Genomic DNA, 25,032 nt, shown 5'->3' with positions numbered 1-25,032 from the left:
TTATTGATAAATTAACACAAAAATTGTTAAAAGTATTGTTAAAAAATTTCTCTTCTTCTTTCGATACTTGTATTTAAATGATATAAGTATGAAATATATTAAGATTTATTTTTTTTCTGTAAAATTAACAAATTGGCAAATAATATAATCTAGTGACACATCGAATAGAAGAAAATAAAAATTAATGAAAGAAAAAAATTCACGATAAATTTCACTAACATCACTAAACAAATGTCATTTATTAACTATTCGTTAAAAATTCTTGCATAACGACCTTTAGCAAACAAATCCATCAAAGATACGAAAGGAAATGGCATGGAAGCTTCGAAAGGAAGAACGAGAAGAAGACTTGACTCGAGATCGATTATCGATCCCGCGATCGAAACTATCGACCGCTTTGCGCACGTACTGCCACTTCATTCGTTTCCAATTGGAGATGGAACAAATGGCCGAGTCGATCCTCAACAGACGCGATGGATCTTTATCAATGCGAACGTGCCAACAGCGATCACAATCGATTGGATTGAGACATATATTCCACTGTATATTTAGATATCGGTTTTAATTGAAATTAGAAATGTTTTTTATTTTATTTTATTTTATCAATAAATTAATGCCATTCCTGATTAATTTAATTAAGAGTTGGATATGTATTCTTTAGTTTTGTATCTACATATAATTTTAAATAATTGTGATGTAATAGAAATATTTCCATAACATAAAACAAGAATTTTTAAAAAATAAATATTTTAGGATAAATATTTTATTCCATGAATAAAAACAAAATTAATAACAAAAACAAGTATTTAGTTTAATAAAAATAAGATAAATTGATTTTATTATAATTTATTTTTTTTTTTATATAAATTCATTAATGATTATCCATGATGATTATTAGTCAAAATTTTAAATATATATAATAAATTTTTAGAATTCACATACAATCAATAATATAAAGAATTTTTACAATTTTATAATTTCACAAGTTCTATTTTTCTGAAAAATTCTTAAAATAGACGAATATCTTTAATCCAAATTCCAAAGTCATCGAATATCTCTTTCGAAACATTCCCATGAACCCTTTCACCCAAGAAAATTCTCATCGACGCTCCCCTGTTATATATCTTTCTCATCGCGACGATAAACGTAAAAGTAAAAAAATACCGCGGCAAAAACGCGAGCTGTCTTCACCATCGCTAAGCAAGAGTCAAGCTACACGATCGATTTCCACACTATCCCCTTTTCTCATCTCAGAGAATCAAAACACCATAAGACTAACAAACCGTGAAATTAGAAAATCAAGCTAAACTATCCTGGTACCTTTCAAACGAGATATAATTATTCCAAAACCGAGATTCCTCCATAAAACAGCTGTTGAGATTTATCGTCTCAAGTAAAAAAAATCCCTATCGTCAACATTTCCTTGTCGGGACAGTTAATGTCATCGACCATTTTAATCGCCCATTTGTTTCATATCTTCTTAACCTAAGATTAGGTAGTAAAAACAAGGAAAGCAGCATACTTACAAATGCAATACTAGATTCAAATCAATATTATTCAATATGCAAAGTGTTTATAGTGAAACAACAACATTACAAGTAAGGCAGTATAATAGCAACGTCACTGAAAACAAAAATATTCGGTTTTACTGGTAAAAAATAGTTGAGAACGGTTGATTTGTAAGCACGACAATATTTGATTAAAACACTTGAACATAGAGGTCTCCACTTGACTATAAAAATGCAAGTTGAAAATGCTAACTTCACAAGTCTCCTCTCTATACGCTTCTCGTTTCGCGACTTAACTTGTAATTGCATTCTTACCATGAAGACTTCAATGGAAAGATAAATAAAAAACGAAATCTCACGCATCAATGACGAGAATCGAACAAAGGAGAAGGACGAGGAAGCAGAGTCGATCTCTTTGATTCCATTATTGCTCGACCTAATTGGATTCCACCGCGCGATCGCGGGCTGCAACGTCTATAAACCCGCGGCCGACGAAACCAATTTGGGCATTCCTACGGATACGTAGCCGGGATCCGTCGTCGATCTATAGATCACTCGCCGCTACCTGTGCCAGTGATGGCTTGCCCAAATTTTCGACCATGCGATCCCCGATCGTGCAAAAGCCGCCTTCGGTATTCGAGATACGACCGCGGCTTCGGGGGAAACTCAATTTTCGTGGGATGATATACAGGTGAGGAGAAATTTAGTTTCGATCGAACGTGATGAGATTTGATCGATTCTATCTCACGCGTGAAATACCATTCGGTTTTTTCAGATTGTTCAGATTTTTTTGACGACTTTTTTTCGATAGATTGACGAAATCAAAAGTTATGATTTGGCGATTCGTTCTTAACTGAAATATCTTCTTGTATTTTATGTACATTTTTGAAGTGAGGTTAATTCGTAAATAAATATATATGTCTTTAAAATGAAATTATTTTGCAAATGAATGAATGTTACGTTTTCAAAGTAAGGTTAGTTAGAAAATAAATGTGTATATTTTTTTTAAAATGAGTTTAGTTCACAAATGAGAAAATATTATATAATTATAATCTCGTTTTTTTATCTTTATTGGCAGTAATTTTGAAAATATATCTCGTATTTATTTATATTTATTCACTTTCTTTCAAAGAGATTACTTTGATATATAATTGATCGCCTTTAGATAAATGAACTCATTTTATCGAGATACAAAAGAAAAAACGTGTTTCATTTAAAATTAAATTCGCGAGTATACATGCAGAATCGAGTTGGAACGAGTGCATGCGTAAACGTGGGTGGCGATCTGTGCAGACCCATTGTAAATGCACTCGTCGCGTTCGTCGTTAATTAAGATCCATCTCCGCAAGGTCTGGCGAAACCAGTCCTCGTCGGCCAATAAGATGGAAAAGTCAACGAGATTCCCTGCTTATCGCGAAATCTTCACTCGATCGATCGATCGATCGATCAATTCATCTTCCATAGAAAATCAGAATCAACTATCCTAACTTAACCTAACTTAGCCTAATAGTAAATAGATATCGATATGTTCGAGTAACAGAAACATTGATTCTTTTTGATATTTTGGCTTTTGATATATATCGATATCGGATCGAAATTTACAAATTAGTATCGATAGAATCGATTCCTTTTCATATTTTTATCTTTGATACATTTCAATATCAGATCAAGATTCGCAAACTTGTATCGATAGTCATATCATTAAGAATAAATAGAAAGAAGAAAACAATTTGTAGTGACATTGTTCGAAGAAGAAAAATACTAGGTAAGGAAAGTAGCAGCAATGGTGGTGCTTCACAGAACCCGTAAAAGTGATTTGTTCTGCTATTAACGAGACGCGGATAGCAGGAACGTTAATGGAAAATTATCGACAGTTACGAGACTCGATACACCGTTACGACTGGTGAACGTCGTAAATAACAGTCGGTTATATGTTTGAAAATACCTTAAAGGCGTGCTAGTTTCTTGCAACGTAGCGAGTTAACCTATAACCGGAATGTGTCGAGCGATTTTGAACTCGAAACATCTTTAAAACGCAAATTTTTCAAACATAAATAGAAGAAACTTCGAAAATATTTCGCATCTTTTTGATAGAAAAGAAAAGTAAGTATCACGAAAAATCGTAAACTTTATTCTACTTGAAGAAATATTTCATATTTTCGAAAGGAAGACAAGGGGATTAGAAACGTTCTAACCTCAAATGTTTTAACGTCAAACTCGAAGAATAAGATATGCCATTTTCGAAGAAAAAGAAAAATATTATCGAGTCTTTTTTCTATAAAAAAAAAATCAAAAAAAAAATGGAAATATCAAAAATTACGAGTTAGTTAAAAAAACGTAAGGAGTGACAAGTTCCATCTTTTCCCGAAAATAAAGGATAGAAAAGAAAAAACAGAAAATCAAAAGTTGTTCAATTGGTGGATAAATAAGAAAGAAAGGAAAAAATGAAATAAGGGATGAAGAAAGAAAGAGAGAAGGAATAATGGCAACGTCCCTGAATGAGAAAGCGGTTCGATGCACTTGCACGATTCTTTCCTTTGCATCTCTACTCCGCCTTCCGTATAGACGTGTTGCAACACGAGGGAAACCACTGTACAAGATAATGCTAGGACGATGTACACTAGGTGGAGAAGAAACGGAAGATTGAACCGATTGGAAAGCCCTCCTAGGTGCCAAGCTTCTTCGTTGCTCTGTTTCTTTCTGCCTATTTTCTATATTTTTTTCCTTATTTTTTTTCTTTCTCACACGATATTAAAATAAAAAAATATCGTTGAAATAAATTGGAAAAAATCTTAGATTTGTCGATCTATATAGATATAACTCATCTTCCATTTTAATTTACAGGTTTTTTATAATTATTCTATTAACTGTAATTGATTAGACTGATATCGTAAATGACAATGTTCAAGAATTCTATGCATAAATAAAATTTTCATCACGTTAAAAAGGTTAGTAATCACGTTATTCAAATCATCAGATTAATTATCTAGGATTAATTTTAATCAACAAAATTCTTTAATCCTAACCTCAATTTTCAGAATTTTCTTTACCTCGTATGGAAAGCCTTGAATATTATTATATAAAAGGAAATTGAAATTCGAAGAATTTTTTTCCAGTTATGCAAAATAAAGATAAAAAAGCCTCGTGAAGAGGAAAAAGCATGTCGATTAGATGATTACCAGCGATTATAAAGCGATTCGATCGAGCGGATCAAGAAGATTCGAAATCGCTACGAGTCACTCCACTTAAAGCGATCAAAATGGTTGATCGCGACGTCGCTATCCGCATTATTATCAATAAGTTCGTCTCGAGAAGCAATTCGAATGAAGCTACGCCGACGTTTATGTCGTGGACCCTCGTCAATCATTATTTACCGACGGGACACAGTGGTCGCTTGGTTGTCTTCGATTCCTCTGCGCCTTATCGAGCAATCGTTTTATTTTAAAACAATAATCTATTATCTTCTACATAGAATAACCCCTACTGATATTAACTATACTATATAATAATTGATCTTTTACGTAAAAAAAAAAAAAAAAAAAATAGATAAAATATATTTAATACTTTATATACTTATATAATAAAATTTATATATATATTATATATATATAAATTTATGTATATTTCATTGACTCAAATTTTTATTCCGAATGTGATTATATTTTATTAATGTAAAAAAACTATTATAAAATATTTTTATATATAAAAGATCAATCATTATATAAAAAATAATATATATATATTATTCTATCAATTCTTTGCAAAAATCAAATATATTTCTGAACTTTTTTTCTTCTTTTCAGTGACTTAACGTAAAATTTATCGAACAATTGCAAATGATTAAACATTGATGATTAAACTACTATATAAAAACTATCGAAAATAATCTAAGAATCTGGAGAGAAAGTTAATATTTACCCAGCAACCGGTGTCATTTTCATCGCAAGCGCCCTGCTAATGCAAAATCCGGCGCCACCTGTCGCAAACCAGAATTTCACCTTTTGCTGCAACAGAAAAACCAATCTGGTTATTCGATAGCAAAAAAAATTTCTAATCTTCAAATATTCAGGATCGTGATCGATTGTTCACGAGACGGTCAATCGATCCCCGTCACGTACACCGATCATCGTCCATGACTTTCCGGATTGGGGCCACGATCGATTACATCTTGACGCATCGGTAATCGATAATACGCTTCTACCTTCTTTGGGACAAATTACGATCGAGCTGTACAGTAACGGTTAGAATATTCGATCTTTGATTGAAATTGATTGGCATTGCATCAGTGAATAAATTTTATTTCATTCTTTTTCTGTCGATGGATGAGGAGAGATTAAGCCAAGTGACAGATATACATCAATCGAGGTATTTGATTGGAAATAATATTTATATATATATCAATAAATTTAAAAACTTTCTTAAGTTTTAGAGAATCGTTGATGATCGTATTCGAGATATTTCATGGGAATATTTTTTGTTATCAAATATACCAGTGAATTATAAAATTAAGAGGAATTATTATTAATCAAGTTTCGAAGAGTCGTCGATGATCCAGATATTTGATTATGATAACATTTTTTTTTTTATGGAATATATCATAATTATGAAATTGAAGAGAATGTTTCTATTTAAAAATTATACAATAGAAAAATTGTAAATGACTTTTTTCTGATATCAAATATTATATTGTGTATCGTCTATCTCATAATCGAAAAAGTCAATCTTTCACTCCGGATGGAATGAAGAAAACGAGGATCCTGTTCAAGAATACTGAATACTTGAATGAAAAGGCAAAAAGGAAAAAGGAGAAAGGTGTTTCCGATCTTCCCAACGACCTGGAAATTCGATACGAGAAAACCATCTACTCATGAAACGTATGATTACAAGTAGATTCTTCGAAAATGATCATTTATATCGATGAAATTTTATATAAGGCATTGAGAATCATAGTGACATAAATAATATGGTCATTACTTTGAGAAATTCATATTTAGAAATTAATATTTAAGAAAAAAATAATTTTTATTATATATTTTTATATTCTTCCATTTCAATATTGAAATATTCGTTTTAATTTATAATATGTTGAGATAATTTAACTAGTAGTAATTTAAAATAACGCGAAATAATAGCATAGTTCCATTTTTTATCGATAATATCTAATTGATAATAAGCGGAATAATAAACCACCATAAGTAGAGCACTCTATTTATACGAACGTTTTCGTCATATAACAAAATATACATTCTATCCATGATATAAAATTTTTTAAAAAATTTTGAATTTTAAAAATATTTTCAAACCGATCCAATTTCTCGTTAATAAACTATCACTCGTTCAAATGTTTCGAATATTCATAGTCTCGGTAGAAGCGCGCGTACGAAACGGTGCACGGGAGTATTGTCGGGTTTTTTGAAGGAGACCGGTTTCATTGGTTAGATACGCACGTGCAGCATGCCTCAGTTCACGGTTGTTCGTCATGTACCACGCCTAGCCTATGAGGAAAGGAGCACGAGTTCTAGACCGGCGGCGAGATAGTATCGCTGCCATGGATATAGTCCAGCACTAAGAGGTTGCCTCTAATAGCCCCAAGCCACGAGGAGATCGAGGCTCGACACGCTCGATTTCCTCCTGATTTCTCGCGAATAAATCTCTTACGAGAAGTGGAAAAAAAAATTTTATCCATTTTTCTCGATTATTTAGTTTCACTTTTCGTTTCGTTTCACTTTATTTCGAATAATTTCGAAAGAAATCTGTCTACAGATATCTGCTAAGTATATTATCATATATTATCTTTTTTAAGAAATAGAAGAAAAATTGTATTTTTCTTGATTCTTGTTTGTTAAGCTTCACTTTTCATTTTAAATAATTTCATTGTAAAAGTATTCCTATGGTCTAATAGAAATTTTGTTTAATATTTTTGCGAAAATATAATAATGTATCAAATATTATAAATTTAGAAAATTTTGTAAATATAATCTATCTATATTTAATTTATAAATATAATCTATCTAATATTTAACAAATTAATTTTTTATCTATTCTATATAAAATTCACCAATTTCAAATAATCGTCAAAACTATTATTTATAAAATTACATGTATAAAAATAACCTAAAAATTATTGTCGATATTGTAACAGATTAAATCTACATTATTTGAATGAAAGTTAGAACTGTGACAGGATCTCACGAATGCATTAGATATACACTGGCAATCGATCTCTACGATCTCTTTTCTTTTTTCTTTTTAGGATTTTTATTTAAATAACATGAGGATAAAGGAGTCACGAGGAATCCGTGGAATCCCGAAGTCTATTCACCACTTTGAATAACACTTTTCTTATGTTTAATTCTTTGTAATCTCTCCATGATTTGAGGTTACGTAGAGAATTACAATATTTTATAAATTTTCCTCTATGCCTTTGTCGTATTATTGTATTTATTTTTCAGAAGCAATCTACTTTAACTATTTAATATAGAAATAATGTAATACAAAATTGAGAGAGAATGAAATTTTAAAAGTATTTAAAGTTTTACAAATATTTGAATCGAAATTGAATCGATATTCTTTTAGAAATTTGAAATTTTATTAATTTGTTATTGATTTGTTTTTGAAATCGCATGAAGAAATGAAAAAAAAAACTTTTATATGAAATTAATACAAGTATGTATGTAAAATTTCCACACGCGTAGTAACAGAATTATCGACGAATTATCGAGATTCGTGATTATTTCCTTCATTAACTGATATAAAATTCCATTACTCGATGCATCTTGAAATTTATACGAGTATTGATACACGACACGTAGAAAGAAAACCATTACTAGAACTATCGAGGCGATAGCTCCATCCTGTATGCTAATAATATCATTTATCTTTGAAGTACATATAACAGTTTATACGCGATCGAAGTAAAAGTTGATTTTAATTAGTCAACTTGCAATTTTTCTCCTTGCATCGTTCGATTAATTCGCGAGCAAAAACTTGTCTGGATGACAGTGAATGCGGTCAGTAATTAACCTCGAACAAGATAATGAAAATCAAATAACAAATCACTCCGGATATTAATATATAGTTAATTCCATTTCGCAATCGATATATATATTTTTTGCGCTAATATTCATTGATGATGAAATATTCGAAAAAAAATCCTAAAGGATTTTGAGAATAAGGTTGTCAAATTAATACAAATTTTGAAAATAAAAAAATTTATTACAAAACAGACGATTGTTAGAGATGCAAGAAATTTCAGGATTTTCTATCATGGACACAATATAGGTTATATGACACTATGGGCGAAATATTCGCAATACAATATTGTTCGTATAATTTGCGATCACTTACGATATATTCCACATAATATAACTCATACGATGTCACTGACGAAATATTTTGGAATATAATTCATATGATACCACTGACGAAATACTTCACAATATAAAATAACAATTCGCGACACAATATAATTTATACGATACTATGGACGAGATATTTCGCGACACAATATAATTTATATAATATTATGGACGAAATATTCCGGAATACAGTATAATTTATACACCATAAACGAAATATTCCGCGACGCTATATCGTTCGCACGACGCCATGAATAACACGAGACTGAATGTTGTTCGAATTGAACTATCGATAAAACTAACATTGAAATCTCGTCCTAATAAACAAACTCGAGAAATACTTCGAATTCGTTCGTAGTGTCGTACGAATTATATAAATATTATGTTCGAATATTTCGCTTATAATGTAATGCGAAATATTTTTTAATGAAGTGATTAATAAACGACAATTTTAAATCGAAAAAATTTCTCGAACTTAATATTTAATTTAAAAAAAAAAAAGATTTCATAATAAGATTTCAACTCTTTTTATATTTAATTATTTAAAAATTAATAAAAATTTACATTCTAAAAATAATTTTTACATTAGTTTCAAATATTAATGAAAAAAATATCGAAACACAATATTAGAATTTCAATTAATCAATAATCTCATTTAGAAAATTAATTTTTAATTAATTATATTTTGTTTTATCATAATATCGTATTTATTTCCAAAAAAATTCATCTCGAAAGGGTTAAATAACCTCAAAATCATAAAACCATCTTCACAAAAAAAAAAGAAAGGAAGAAAAAAAATATTTATTAAAAAAAAGTATCGAGGGACAACACCTGCCCGGTCGACCAATTTTAATTATTCCCCGACCACTTGTAACTCCATGGGATCTGGAGAAATCGCAGAACCCTGACGTTAGCTGTGGAAGATCGTTGGCCAAGATTGCGCCCAGCCAGCTCCCTTGACTAATTACATTCCGAAGACTGGCTTCGAAGGGGGTTGATGCGTCCACTCCCTCCCTGAGAAACCGATTATACGATCCATGCGATCCTATATCCAATTACCTAGCGACGATTGGCAGCGATCCAGAGATAAATTCACCAGGTTGATTGGTCCTTATCTTCTTATCATCCCTTTGAGAGAGATAGGGGAATTTTCGGACCCCTTGTGTTAGGATTGGTACGACCACTGGATGGAAGAAAGTTGTAAAATTGATGTCAGATATAAGTTTCTCGTTTTAGTGGAAATTAAATTGGGTTAATGGATTTCTTAATTGATCAATTAAATCGAATAAAAAGTTTCTTCTTTCATTTTCTTAAAATTTTAAATTTGAAATATATATTTATAGCAATATCGATGATATATAATTAAATGCAAAAAATGTGAATTTAAATATTTTAAATTTAAATATTGTATAATTTTGTAATACAAAAATTATATAATAACTTCTAAAAAAGTTTATTTTAAAAAAGACAATATTTGAATATTTTGATATTAACATTATAAAATTATTAAACTTCATTAACATTGCTATTAATATATAAAAAATATTTATAAAAAAAATCGAAATATAATGGACCAATTTTTTCAATTAATTTTCATTTCTAAAAGACATTTCGAAAATCCTAACGAATTCATTAAACGATAATAAACAAGACCGTTTAACGGTCCATCGACCTCATCAGGTGATTAAGAGATCGACGAAAATCAGGAGCAAAAAACGCAGGAACTGAAAAGGCACCAAGAAAGAGTATCCGAAAACCTGACCAAAGAGATCGGTATTAACCAGATGAAATATAGATAGTAGTTTAAACGGCGGCAGTCGTAAAGGCGTTAATTAGTCGAAGGACCCATTCCAATCCGGAAACCGATAATCGAAGCCGGCTATGATGGGTCTTCGCATCTTCTAAGGCCTATGAACAGCTAACGATCGTAAAACGAAGACCGAATGACACTGGTTAGTAATATCTGATGGAGAGTGGGTGGCTGTCTGTCGGTATATTAGGACTAATGAATAGATTAGAGGCGCCGATATCGACCGAGCTAACCATGCGAATACGCATGACTTCGTGATGAGAAAAGCGAAGAATGCAATAGAGGAATACATAAAGAGATAATGTTAATGCACCGATGGATTATATATAAAAGATTATTATTGATGATTTTAATTCATTTGTATAAATGTATATAATATTCACAATAAGTAACTGTCTATATGTATTATGATTTCATATAAAATAATTAATCTAAATTGTTCTCATTTTTATCAATATATATATAAAGATGTGTATATGAAACAACTTTTTTTATTTTAAAGAAATCAATGAAATAAAATATCAATTTTTGATTGTTTTTGAAATATTCGTGCTTAAATTTAAAAAAAAAAGTTAGTGATGAGATTATATTCTTCATTCTTTCGCGATAAAAATGAATTAAAAAATATAATAAAATAGAATGATGTTTCTTCGTATTTTATCTGATTATTCTTGAATAAAAAAAAATAAATATACCAAAAAAAAAAGGAAAAATTCTACGTCTAGATTGTAAAAATAATAATGAAAATAACAGTATGCGATAAATATCATGGACTTTGTAACTATTCCAGATTAAAATACGAAAAAAATAGCATAATTATTTCTACGAAACGATGTTCGATTTTCTCAGAAATTTCAAATTTCCATTTGCGTTACGCCCCATTGAGCTCTGCTCAAATGATCAAAGCACTCGATCCAGAAGAACGAACAGAAGAAAAATCAAAGAATTCCTTCTGCATTCTCATCGATAACAAACACGGTGCTATCGATAGGAATATTAACGAATGATAATTACATACAAGCTGCGTCAATTTGCATGCGTGTCCACGTGCTTGCAACGGTCGCCGATATCCCAATAAAATAACGTAGAACGAGAACGAGAGGTTAGATCGAGGGGCTTCGTATACCGGACACGTAACTTACAAAAAGAGCATCTCGCTACGAGATATAAGCATAATATCTCGCAGAAGTATAATAATATCGAAATAATGGAGATAACGTCAAATACAGAGTCCATAATATGTCCATAAAGTATGAAAGATAGTATAGTAACTCTAACGACAAATTTTCGAATGAGAAGAATACGTCATATTATCCCCACTACTGTTGCTAGAATAGGCAGAGATGTCACGTGACATGATGTAAACCTGGTGGGCGTAACATATTTTTCTCATTTGGAAATTCGTCAAAGCCAAATGATATATTTTTGTCTCTAATTTAGCAATATATAATATAATTTAGCAAGTTATATCTAAAGTAAATTTGAATCGTTCACAACTTAATAAATAATCAATCGATATTTTTGCAACTTTTGTGTTTGTTTCTTTTTTATTTTTGGAATCGACCATTCAAAAGATCTCGCCTCTTTATATACGCGATACAGGAACTGGCCGAATCCCCACTCGAGGAACTGATACGCGTCTCTCGATGGCGAAGGGGCCGTCATAGGGTCACGAGCACGTCTTCGAGCACGCTGGTTACACCGTAAACCGCTTGAAACGTTCACCTGTCCTCGTTCGGCCGACACCCGTTTCGTTCAAAGACCATCGATATACTAGAAGGATGCTAGGGTACACGGAAAGGATACACGGGCACACGCTTCCGGGTTTGGTCTGCCTATAGCCGGACCAATTGTCGAGGCTCGTGGATCGGCCGATTGGTTGGATACGTTTTAACGCGGCTTCGAGTAACGGCATCGAGAGATTAAATTCCTGGGCGTATAGGGAGGAAAGGTGTGGTTAAAGATCTTTGGAGAGTTTGCGGGGTTAAAGACTGCTTACGGACGCCGAGCGCGTTGCGATGCAGGTATCAAGTGATGGGTTTGAAATGTATTAGTTCCAGCGTTGTACGAGTAAACTTAAACCTATCGCTTAAATTAATGCAACACGTGTTAATATATTTAAGTTTCTTAATCTGAGATTCTGCAAGATTTTTTGTAAGAATGTAAAGATACTTGTACATGTTGAAATGATAGTACAAAATATTGTTTTAATAGTTTCAAAAATATGTTTTAACTGTTGTGTAGATTTTTTAAGAGTTTGACAAATTTTTTAAGATTTATAATACTATTTTAAATGTTGTCTACTGATTTATGAACCTTTGGAGACTCATACAAGAAATTAAAATCGCGAATCGAAAAATTTAAGAATCTGAGATACAAGAAATTTGAAAATTCGAAGATTTGATCTGGAAGTTAAGTGAAATAGTTGCGTGTTTGTACGTACGTTTTCAGAAAGAAAGAGTCTCGGCGATTTTAAGGAACCTCGAGCGTAATTAGGAGACGTATTGTTCGATCTGAATGCAAGGGGGGATCGCGTGACCCGTGACGACCAGCTTTTGCTTGGTCTGCGTGAAAACTGAGACTGATGCGCGTTCCCGCTGGAAAATCCGTGGCCACAACGATTACAATGGGGAAGTGAAGTTAATTAGATCGGAAGATTGCTCTTTTCCCGGGATTGAATTGCAGATAAGAAGTAGATTGGAAAGAAGGAAGTACGATATCCTTGAACGTTGTGCAATTATAGTTCTGAGACATGCATTCTTCTATACTTTTGCAGAATTTTTTTATAATTCTTAATACCTCAAATTTTGAACTTATTAAATTTTCAAACTTCAGATCCCTAGGTTTTTCAATTGTACAATTCTCGGATATTTCCAAATTTTCTGTTTTACGATTTTCTCGAAATCTCAAATTCGGCCACAAACAATCGAAAATTTTACAAATAATACCTTAAAAAAATTAATACAACTTCGAAATTTTCAAACTTTAGATCTCCAATTCTATAATTTTCAGATTTCAAATTTTCAAATTCCTTATTCCACAATTTATTAAATTAAAATTCTCAAAATTCCAAAAAAAATTTTAAATTTCGAATATTGACAGATCGAAAACTTGGTTGCACATTAAAAAATTAGTAGCACTTGGACAACACCAGTGTAACATTGTAATTCATTCGTGTCAAGATTAGTTCTTCTTTTCACCGAAGTTCATCGATTATATATATTGCTGTTCACAGTCGAGTTCTCACATGAGATCAAATGCCTTGCGACCGTTTAAATTCCGGCAGACGATCGACAAGGGGGAAATTTTGCACCCAGTTTCCCAGGATTGTAACAGAATCCATACTTTCTTATCGACAGGAATCCTGATGTTGTGAGGCGCGATCGACTTCCACCTTGTGGCTTCGTTCTTTTTTTTTTATCCAACCAGACCGGTTATCGTTGGATCCATGAATGGAAACTATTCCTTTTTTCTCGAAAGAAAGAAAGATTTAATAGTTAGAATATTTTGAAAGTTTGAAATTTTGGAAAGTTTTTTTTAAACAATTCTAGAAATCTTAAAACTCTCGTAGATTTAGATCTTGGAGATTTTTGAAAGTTTCATATTGTTAAACATAAGAAATTCAAGAAACCTTGAAACCGTCGAAAAACTAAGAAACCTTAGAAACTTTGGAAACTTCGTAGCTCTAAGAGCTAGTTAATAAGAGTAAGTTATTCCTGCCCTAATCTAATCTAACCTAACTTTGAAAGATACGTCACTTGCTTGGAAACGTTAAAAACTTTTCTTCCTCCACTTCAATTCTCCACTTTCGATTCCCTCCTTACGTAACGGCAGCCATTGAACTTTCGATCATCCTTGAACTCTTCTCGATTCACTAGCACTCGCATCGAATAGCACGAAGGAAGCGGAAAATCGGGCGAGTAGATGGCGCGTGCACCACGGCCAAGGCCGCGCGGAAAAACCGGTCACGCCTGAGCGGAATAGGACGCTCTAAGAGAAGACAGTGATTAATGGGAGCAAAAGGAGGGAAGAAATTAAACGGCGCGCCTCTCGTGGCCGCTTGTCGAACGAGAAAAAGGGAGAGGGCGCGCTTAATCGAGCTAATTTAACCTATGAATATCGTGGATCTCGGGAACGCGTTTCAATTTACGCGTTGGAATCGTTGCCACTGATTGAACAATTCTATATAATTCAAATATGATCTGGACTATGATGTTTTAATATTTTACTCCTTTTTCTCTTTTTTTTTTAAATTAATCCACGAATCTAGAACGTATGCTTTGGTTAAGTTTCTTAATATTTTGAAATTTTTTTCCAAAATTAATTTATTTTGTATATATATCGTATATATTATATATATATATGTCATATTAGCTACGTTTTACTGAACATCCTCTTGAACATACATAATTTCCATCAATTTGTCTTCCTTCAAAGTTATGAAAAATAAATACATACAATAAAAAAATAACGATGTAAATATAAGAAAATAAACAAAGTTATAAAAACACATTCCTGAGAGAGAATACTATTCCTTAGAAAAATTTAATTAACGACATTATTCGTTTCAAAACGAGCATGGAAGGATGGAACAGAGAGAAGCTCTGTTTCTGAATGTTCGCGGTCGGTTGAGTTTCCAGTCCCAGTTAAAAGTGGGCGGAACGAAGGAGATTATTCCTTTTTCCTTGTTCCTCCTCATTTTTTCCAGGCGAAAAAATAAAATTCATTCGGATTCGAGACGCGGAACGATCGGTAACGAAATTCGCCGGGACGCACTCATAAATAATGTTGATTTTCCGGCAGAGTAAACAGAGAGATGTAATCAGCGTGATAGTTTCACGGCGGCGTGCACTCTGAAAACGATTCCCACGTTCGTAACGCGTCGCGGCTCCGCTCGTCGTGATTTCCGCGAGATTTCGACCGACCCCTCCATGTCTTTCTCCTTCGTGTTAATTAATCGAAGGAAGTCCTGTGCAACGACCGCTCCGCGGCTCTTCCTGTCCACGACTGACTTGACTCAAGGATGGTGAAAGAATTAGGAAAATATGACGACTCGGAGATTGTAAAAAGGAAAATTTGTAAAATGGAACGCGAGGAATTCGAAGATTGAAGGAAGAATTGGAATTTGGAAAAGTGAAAAATGCAAAGATTGCTGGAGTGAAATTTAGTAAAATCGATCCGAAGATTGTTGAAAAACCAAACTTTGCAAAATTGAGGATGGAATTATTTAAAAAATTTTCGAAATCGAAAATGCAACAATTTGAAGATTATCAAAAATCGAAATTTAAAAAACAAAATAGAAAGATTCGAAGATTGTAAATTGCAATTGAAATTTGCAAATTGGAAAATAGAATTAGCGAATCGAAAATGTAAAATGCAATATGTAATTCAAAAATGTAATTCAATTCGAAGATTCATGTCCAAATGCAGAAATGTAATTTGGGTAATACATGCTTTCGATGAGAATCGAATCGGCCAATTTTCTGAACTTCGCGCTAATATTCTTATTATCCAGGGAACGATATATCATAATTTCGACGGATAATTAGCCTAAAATAATTTCCCTAGAGTTCTTCTTCACAGATAAATCGAACTTCATTTAATCATTCCACGTTTCTTTTTATGTATAAATCTCATTGCATTTCGAATCTCAAACATCGATCTATCTATTATCAACAAATTCCATTAAAAATTTTCTGGACAAACAATACTAATAAATATAATACTAGTAAATTCTATAGAGGTTATACGCTCGATCAAATACGCTCCGTTTAATTATCCTTAGTCAAAAGTTGGCGCAATGCCGGAGGAGCTTTATGGGCGGTCCCCTCCACTGTCCTCACGCTCATTAAACGCCGCCTTAATTTCGTTGGCCATGGGACAGGACGGTAGGCGAAGCGAAATTATCCTCGGACAAGCGTATATATCTGGAGGCGATGCGACTCTAATTAAATCCGTCGCGCATCGTGTGTGGAGGACGAAGGAAACACAACGAGGTCGAATTGAAGGAGAAGAAAAAAAAGGTGTCCATTGTGTCTCGACGAACGCGTGTCCCGACGAAGAAAAAGCGATTCGCCTGTTTTCGATTCTATGGAGAAACGGAGGAGCGAGAAAATTGCTTTGGTTATGGTTAATAGCAACGTGTCAGAGGAATCGCGCGGTTGGTTATCTTTGAATGGAATCCATTCTTTCTTTCCTTTTTCTTAAGCATAAAATAAAATTTTATCAATTCTAAAATATCGTAAAAATGATGGATAAATTTTACTTGTAATTGAATATAAGATCTCCATCAATGAGTTTCATTTTCAGTTAAGTGAATATCTATTGTGCGATAATATACCGTTGAACTCGCTTCTCCATTTATTTATTTTATTTTATGCAGTACAATAACTTTATTGGCACTTATATTCTTAATTTAATAATTCTTATATTTTATAATTTAAACAGAGATTAATATTGCTACATATTCCAGAAACATTTAATTGATATCTTTGATTGATCAACGATAATCGAAGTTGTCATTTCTTATAGCCATAATATACGATATGTTAATATTCGTGATATAAACATTTTTTCATGACCAATTGTATTTCTGGTAAAGAAGAGACCTGCACCTTAAAATATATCATTAGAGCACGACAAATATAAATTTTTATACAGATCGAGTATATCGAAACAAATATGTAACGAATATACGGTTTCCAATAAGGAAATTGACGATAGTGGGGATATCGACCTTGAACGATAGAATATCTCGACATAAGTGATATAGAGAAGGGTACGTTGGACGAAAATAATAATCGAACGATCGTGTAGAACGAAAGAGGAAGGCAGCGGTGGTTTGAGTGGCGAGCTCAGAGGCTAATTAATAGTTCCGGGAACGGGCAAGAGGTGAGGAGAAAGGATCGCAGGATTGCGAGTGGGGAGAGGGAAAGAAAGAGGGGCGAAGGACGGAATGCGGGACATGTGGCGCGCATCCGCGTGCCTCCGGTCTGCGAACAGGGTGCGATTTTCTGGTGAATGCGGGAATAGGTGTTAGAGGCCAACACCGTAATCGTTACATCTATTATATTCTAGTAAAATTTTTGATATTTCATTCGGAGACGAATAATATTAATTAATCTTAATTTTAAATAAAACGATAATACTTTAAATAAAAGTGAAGAAAATATCTTTGCTGGTCTAAGGGTGAAAGTCCATTTGAGAATAAAAATATTATTCATTATATACATAATTCTCTCTGATGAATGATATAATACTAATTCTACTAAAACGATAAGATTGAAACTATTTAAAGATAAAAGATACTTATAGAATTTTACAAATAAATAAAATTTAATTCTGTAAAATTGGCATTGATTTAAAAAAAAATCGAAAAGAGAAGAATCTATAGATATAAATTGCAATTAAATTGGATGTTTCCCTTTCAATCTTGGAATAATCAGTTTGGAAGAGACGCGGCAAGAATTCATCGTTTAGATGCTTGGCGATCCCTTGCCCGGACATGGGTGTATGGTTTGTTTGCTCGGCTTTTTGTCGCGGTATAATAGGAAAACCGCAGACTGATGTTCCCTCGGGAATCACTCACGACGGCTGCAATCCTTGTAATGCAAGATCAAGGTCAATCCCAAGTACGTCTTGCAATCTATTAATTGATTAATCCCATTTATCCAAATGATTCTTTTTAAATTAAATAAAACAATACTTTCCAAAGCAATTTTCACAAAAATTATAAATCTGTAATTAGATATCATTATAATATTATTGAATGTAAAAATAAAAAGATTTATTGAACCAATGATCGCTATCATTCGAATTCGAAATGAATGTTACCATATTGATTTTATTGAATGCATAATTTTCATGATAAATAGATAAGATAAACAGATAAGATAGATATAGCTTTTTTCCAGCCAATTTCAAAAGTTTCGTGCGAAACAGAGAGAGAGACAGATAAATAGATAATAAATAGAATGATTAATACGAGCAGTAAAGAACCGAGAATTCGCTGGTTTCCTGCTGCGACCACCTACGGTTTCTTTTTTCCTGCGCCCTGCACTATCCAAGGCCACTTCATCTTCCTTTTCGACGTGCCACTATTTTGTTTCCTGTCTTCCGTAGCGCGCTTCCGTTCATTTTCGGTGCTTTTTACTTGGAATTGCATTTTTCGAATATTATCAGTAGAATTATTTTAAGGATATTTTGAAAGATTTATATGATACAAGTTGTATCCCAGTATTTTTTTCGAACTTGGTAATTGCAAGTGAAAATTATTTTACACTCAAGTATCTATCCGTGAAAAATATTTTCTGAAAAATTTTAAAAATTTTTATTTTCAAATTATATTCGCATCTTTAAGTATAATTCATAAATTCGTATACGATTAATAATATTATTCGATAATAATAACTGAATTCAAATCAATCTTTTTAAAAATTTGTTATCAATATAAATATTGATAATATTATTGATTATACGCAGTTTTAAAAAGATTAAACTGGATTAAAAATATTAAAATTACAAATTGTATCGTCAATATTATCAATCTAACCTAAGTTAACCTATGACAAGTATAAAAATTTGTCAGTGAACTATTTTACATCACCGTCACAGTGATAATGATCATTTTACACATATATTATTAGATCTTCTTTAATTATTATCATGTATAGAAATAATATTTTTATACAGAAGAAACTAACATATCTAAAAGAAAAATTAGCAATGTGATCATATTAACAATTCAATAAATATCATTTATAAATTTCTAGCACATGCGCATAAAATATTTGTCACTATTATAGGTTAAGTTAAATTACTTAAAATTTATCGGTATAAATCCAATTTCCAACTCATTTCGATTCATTCTCGCTTATATACTTTCCTCGTTCGAAAGATTCCTCGTTATTTTATTCTTCATTAATTCTCTTTTCATTTCGACACAAAAGAAAAACAGAAGAAAAAAAGGAGTACGCAGCTTGTCACGGTCTCTGTTGATTAATTAATACGCGACCGATTACCGATTCGACGTGCTATTAGCAGTAAATCCCGCATCAGTCCCTATTATCGGGGTCCGGCTGATGTATGATCGGCCCGCTCATTTAAACGATCGAAACAGGGTCCAGGGACGGAAATCCGAACTAGTCGACACTCTACGTTACGACACAACTCTGATATATCTGTTAATTAGTTCCAAGATCAGCCACCGATCTATACCGTGTTTCTTCGCTTTCGAATACCATCACTCTCGAGAAATCGAAATGTTATCTTTGAAAAAGATATTAATGAGCCACGTGATGTGGAAAGATCGATGAAAGATTCTATTTTCTTGAAAAATATTGAAATTTTTTTTTTTTTTTGGTAATAAAATTTTATTTGAAGAAATATATATCTGATGAATAAACTTTTTTAATAAAATTCGATACGACATTGAAAAAATTCCAATGGCGAGATTTTTTGATGAGATAAAAATCGTTTTGGATTTTATTCCATTATTTTGTAATTATTTTTGTGCAAATTCAAAATGACTGTGCATAATGATAATAACTCGTATGCAAATGGATACTTTATTTTTTGGAAAAAAAATTTATGATACTATAAGATACAAAATTTTCATAACAATTTTTATAATATCTTTACTCTTATTGAATATTGTTAAAACAAAAATAAAAGCTTGTAGGATTGTGTTAAAAGTTAAGTAGAAATACAATTACTTTAGAATGAATAAAACTGAATATTCTCATTGATATCTTACATACATACATACATATATATATATATAATAATGAATAAAAATAAAATAAAATAAAATCTGGACTATTCTAGTTTTTTCTCCTGTACAAAATTGTATAAGAATTAAATATTCCAATCAGAAAAACGAATCGTAAAGCGATACTACGAATACTCTAAGAAACTTGAAATTATTTTGCAACATTTTGCAACATCAATATTAAAATTCTGCTTAGTTTTATACGATTGCTATTATACTCAATATATAATTATCGACTATAATAATCTTTCAGTCATTTTGTGACGCTGTTTTCACTATACATCTCATTTCTCATAGAAATCAATATGAATTGCCAGTCAATACGAATCGTATCTGAATTGAATTTATCGTATAATTAAATCGACGGACTGGAAAGTAGATTTCGACCCAGAAGTCTGGTTGTTGTGGGACATATAGAGGAAAATTGGCCCCAGCAACCAACAATGGGACAGTATAGAATCGCGGAAAGAAATGTAGGAACGTAATTATTACTCATGGCTCGACTCAGGTCGTTAACCGAGAGCAATAAACCCGGTTGCAGCTAATGCACCGGTGTAATTCCCCGGCTGTTGCATTGGTTGGTAATTCAACTGGCAAAAACCAACGATTCCACCGATATGGATAATAATAAGGTCTTGGTAAGAAGCTTTTGCCGCAAGAAGAATACGTACACGCGGTCAATGTGATCGCCACGATTTTAGTAATGAAAAGTTCGATTTTTTAAGTGGAATACCATTTGAATATTATGCGTGTGTTATGGAACTTTCAATATTTTGATTTAAAATATACAAATAAACGAAGAACTTTCATTACTTGGAAATATGAATTCTTAAAATTATATCTGTACAGGCTAAAAGCCTTTTTTTTTTTTTTCTTCTAAATATCTTCGATTTTCACTGGAACGCTGTTTCGATCTCTGTGGATATTATGAAACTTTTATTATTCAATTTAAATGCGAATATACGAATAATAGGAAAACTTTTATTACCTGGAGATACGATTATGAATAGAAACTTGACTTAAAAATTTCAAAATATATCGGTATAGAGTTCTGTTCCATTACTCGAGTAGCAAAAGATACCTCGATACCTCATCTCCAACAGTGCTCTAACGAAGCATTAACTTTTACCTATTCCTATAAAAAAAAAAATCCTTCATCAAAATGCACGCAAGAAAACACCCAAGTATCCACCGATTAGTAAACCAATCTCAAATCTCTCCTCTATATCCCTGGCTTCGGTTCCCAATTAAAAACCCTAGGAGGCAGCAGCCACGAGTCGGTTCATCCTCGGTGCAAATAAGCTCTTCTATCTTTCTCATTCTCTCTACCCATACGTGGCGTGTCGTTCGGATGCTAGAAACACGTGCAACATCCGCCACGATTGCACACACGTCGCTGGTAGTCGTAATAATAAAGCATCCGCGAAGTTGGAGCGCGAGCTACACGGCTTGGTAATAAGTTCCTGGTTTACGGTTCATCGGCAGGTTATCCTGGGGCTGGATCGACCTACCGGCCGACTGAAATCACCGGTGGCCACGTATCGCCTCTCTGATTATTTCTCTCTCTTTCTCTTTCGAGTCGATCCGTTTCGTTTCGATCATCCTTTCACCGGGGGCGTGGTGGCCGCCATATCCGTGGTGCAACCGTAATTACACTGACTGCGAAACAACGTAAACCAACGACCGATGGGTGATTAGATTGGCAGGATGTTAGGTGGAGATGAGATTGGTAATAGTGATGGTACATCTTGTTTGCAATATTAAAATCGGTCGAATTGTTGGATTAATCCCTCAGAAAATTTAGTTTCATATTCATTTCAATATGTATCAATTGAAAGTTCAGACTTGGGAATTCAGGAACTGAAAAAAATTTTAGGTTAGAATCCTGTTCGAGCATTCGAATCGATCGAAATCATAAATTCTCTCTAGAAATAGGCTCCATGTAAATGAAAAGTTTAGAATTATGAATATGTTATGTAGAATTCAAGAACTAAACAAGATTTTAAGTTTTTCTGTGACCACTCGAACTAACTAAAATGTTAGGTTAATCCTTTTAGAAAATCCAACTCCATATATATATATATATATATAATTGATTGAAACTTTGAAACTGTTGTAGAACTGAAAAAAATTCTAGATTAGAATTATGTTCAAGTCATTTAAATCGATTAAAATGTTAAGGTTAACTCAAAAATGAAATTCATATTGAAAGTTTAGAATTGTGTTACGTGAATCGAAAAGAATTGAAAAAAATTTTAGGTTAAAATTCTATTTGACTTCTCGAATCAATCGAAATCTTAACTTAACAAAAAAAATCTATCGATATCGATTGAAAGTTTAGAATTGCGAAAATATTACGTAGAATTCAAAAGTACAAAAAAATTAGAAATTTATTAATATATTTACCTGATAAAACGATTAAGAAAATAATTTCAACTTTTAGAATATACCCAATATATTTTTTTCGTAGAATATCTGCAATGATATTGGGTCAATTGGCCTCTCTAGAACTACCGATAATCAGAGAATGAAGAGAGAACGATAATCACTGCAACTTTTGTTACCGCGTGGGGATTTAAATTAGCCACGGGTATACGTGTTTTTGCGACAGAATTGCCTCGTGCCTTATTATATCGTTAGACCAGATATTCTCCACGTTCAATTATCCTCTACGAGGCTTTGAATCGACCAATGATTACGAAACTCGACTCTGTCTGTTACCATGCTTCTACACAGTAAATTGTAATCACGATGTTGAAAACTAGATGCACATTTTCTCGAAGAGAATAAATAGCCTCGCGAATTTATTAAGATTTCGTTTCATTATTTTTTATTTATTATTGATTATCGAAGAAAATTATATTGCCTTGTGGATATCTTATGACACAAAATGGCTGCCAAAAGTGAAAAAATATCGTCAACATTATTAAAGTAAATCATTAATTATCGTAGAATATCAGAAAGAATATAATTTATGTAGTATAATCCTAGAATATAATTTTTCTGTCTTTTGTAATTCTTTGAATTGTTTAGACGAATATTATACGTACTTACTTATCGAATTCTCCTTATTCCATAAATTTGGTTAAATTTTTCTTACCAAATTGAACCGCGAGAGAGCGTTACATGTGCTATCTTGATATACATATACATTTACGTACAATAAACAAGTCGATTGCATATCCTATATATCCTCAATAATTCAAATATATAATTCTAATATATTCAATCGAAAATTCAATGAATTTTTTAAATCCTTATCACATTTCTAATAAAATGTTCAAATTACTATCATCAACTTGAGATATATATTCTCTAGAGGTCATTCCTTTGGATATCATTACGATAGAACAATCGTCTCATAAATAACGGAACATTCAAACAGATCGCACGAGTCAATCTGACCAACGCAACTACAGTTTCGAACCTAACCACAATGATCTCCACACCCTCATGGATGAACGCTCATTCACCCGTCGATCCCGAGCTTCTCTTACAATGCACGTGCACAGCCTCTAGCTCTCAGCGGACGCAGCAAAGACGGAAGAAGAAAAGAGGACGAAGGATAGAGCGAAGAACAAAGTGAGTGTTTCTCGGGCAAATATAATATACGAGTACGCGAAGACCCCAGGGAGTAACGTCCACTGTACCTTAGACCATAATCTTGGCTGGAAGATGGCACCACACCCATGGGGGGTCGCAGAATACGTTGTGGACTGTGCACGAACCACTTCCAACGAGCACTAGTCACCTTTCACTTCCAACTATTACTCCACACGGGTAGATTCTCTCTGTGCATAGTTTATTTCTCGATTTAAGAAATTGAAGAATCATTGGAGATTCTCTGTCCAAGGAACTTGCTAACCATAAAATATTTGAGGGAAAAGATATAGGTTAGGTTAAATTAGATTTAGACAATCTGAAATTCTGGACTTTAAGAATATTAATCGGAGGTTAGAAATATTAAAAGTTTTAATAATTTAAATATTTCTATTCCAGATAAATTTTTTAATTATATTATACGTTTGAATTTACGAGTCTCCTAAGGTAAATCACTATAAGATAATATATATGAAGAAACAGAGGAGTCGTTATGATGAATTCTACAGAACGTGTTACGATCTTGGCGGGAATGCGGCCAGGACACTGCGAAACGAGAACATTTATGACAATGCCGGGAATGAGATTCGTCTCACTATTATGACACGGTCTAGGTTATCTCGGTCCACATATTATGCGCAAAGCACAATCGAAACAGAAGGAAACTTAATCCAGCTCCCTTCTTTAAATCCAAACATTTCATCAACTTATAATACTTTTCATCATTTATAATACAAAATTAGACATTAATAAATTATGCATTTATGCATAATTTAAATATACAAAAATACATATGATATACAAAAAAAAATACTCCAAGTATAATAAATATTATTAATATAAAGAATTATATTGAAGAATATAAGAAGATTTTTACCTAAGCTTTGTTTCTTAATATTTATAGATATTTATTTTGCCAATTTATACAAATATTTATATTTATCAATTTCAAAATTGCCAAACATAAACTTTTAAACTTCACTCGAG

At 32.4% G+C, this 25,032-nt stretch overlaps 1 protein-coding gene and 2 long non-coding RNA genes across 4 annotated transcripts in view; 2 read left to right on the top strand and 1 right to left on the bottom strand.

The window, feature by feature from the left end:
* Positions 1 to 25,032, bottom strand: part of LOC122718255 (fringe glycosyltransferase) — a 69,032-nt gene that overhangs the window by 10,426 nt on the left and 33,574 nt on the right. The window contains exon 6 of the mRNA XM_043943135.1: positions 5,427 to 5,512. Within this exon, the coding sequence (XP_043799070.1) occupies positions 5,427 to 5,512 (86 nt within the window). The remainder of the gene's footprint in view (positions 1 to 5,426; positions 5,513 to 25,032) is intronic.
* LOC122718257 lies at positions 1,857 to 2,442 on the top strand. The gene is made up of 2 exons (XR_006347349.1): positions 1,857 to 2,199; positions 2,284 to 2,442. It is a non-coding gene; the product is annotated as an uncharacterized LOC122718257 (long non-coding RNA).
* LOC122718256 lies at positions 3,068 to 5,056 on the top strand. 2 transcript variants are annotated; one of them, XR_006347348.1, is made up of 4 exons: positions 3,068 to 3,611; positions 3,675 to 4,177; positions 4,353 to 4,456; positions 4,547 to 5,056. It is a non-coding gene; the product is annotated as an uncharacterized LOC122718256 (long non-coding RNA). The 2 variants fall into 2 exon arrangements; XR_006347347.1 differs by having other exon boundaries at positions 3,068 to 4,177.

The sequence above is a fragment of the Apis laboriosa genome, unplaced genomic scaffold (assembly GCF_014066325.1).
Source record: "Apis laboriosa isolate Shangri-la unplaced genomic scaffold, ASM1406632v1 scaffold5_cov152, whole genome shotgun sequence".
NCBI lineage: Eukaryota > Metazoa > Arthropoda > Insecta > Hymenoptera > Apidae > Apis > Apis laboriosa.
The sequence above is the reverse complement of the archived record's forward strand: the minus strand, read 5'-3'. Positions and strand labels throughout refer to the sequence as shown.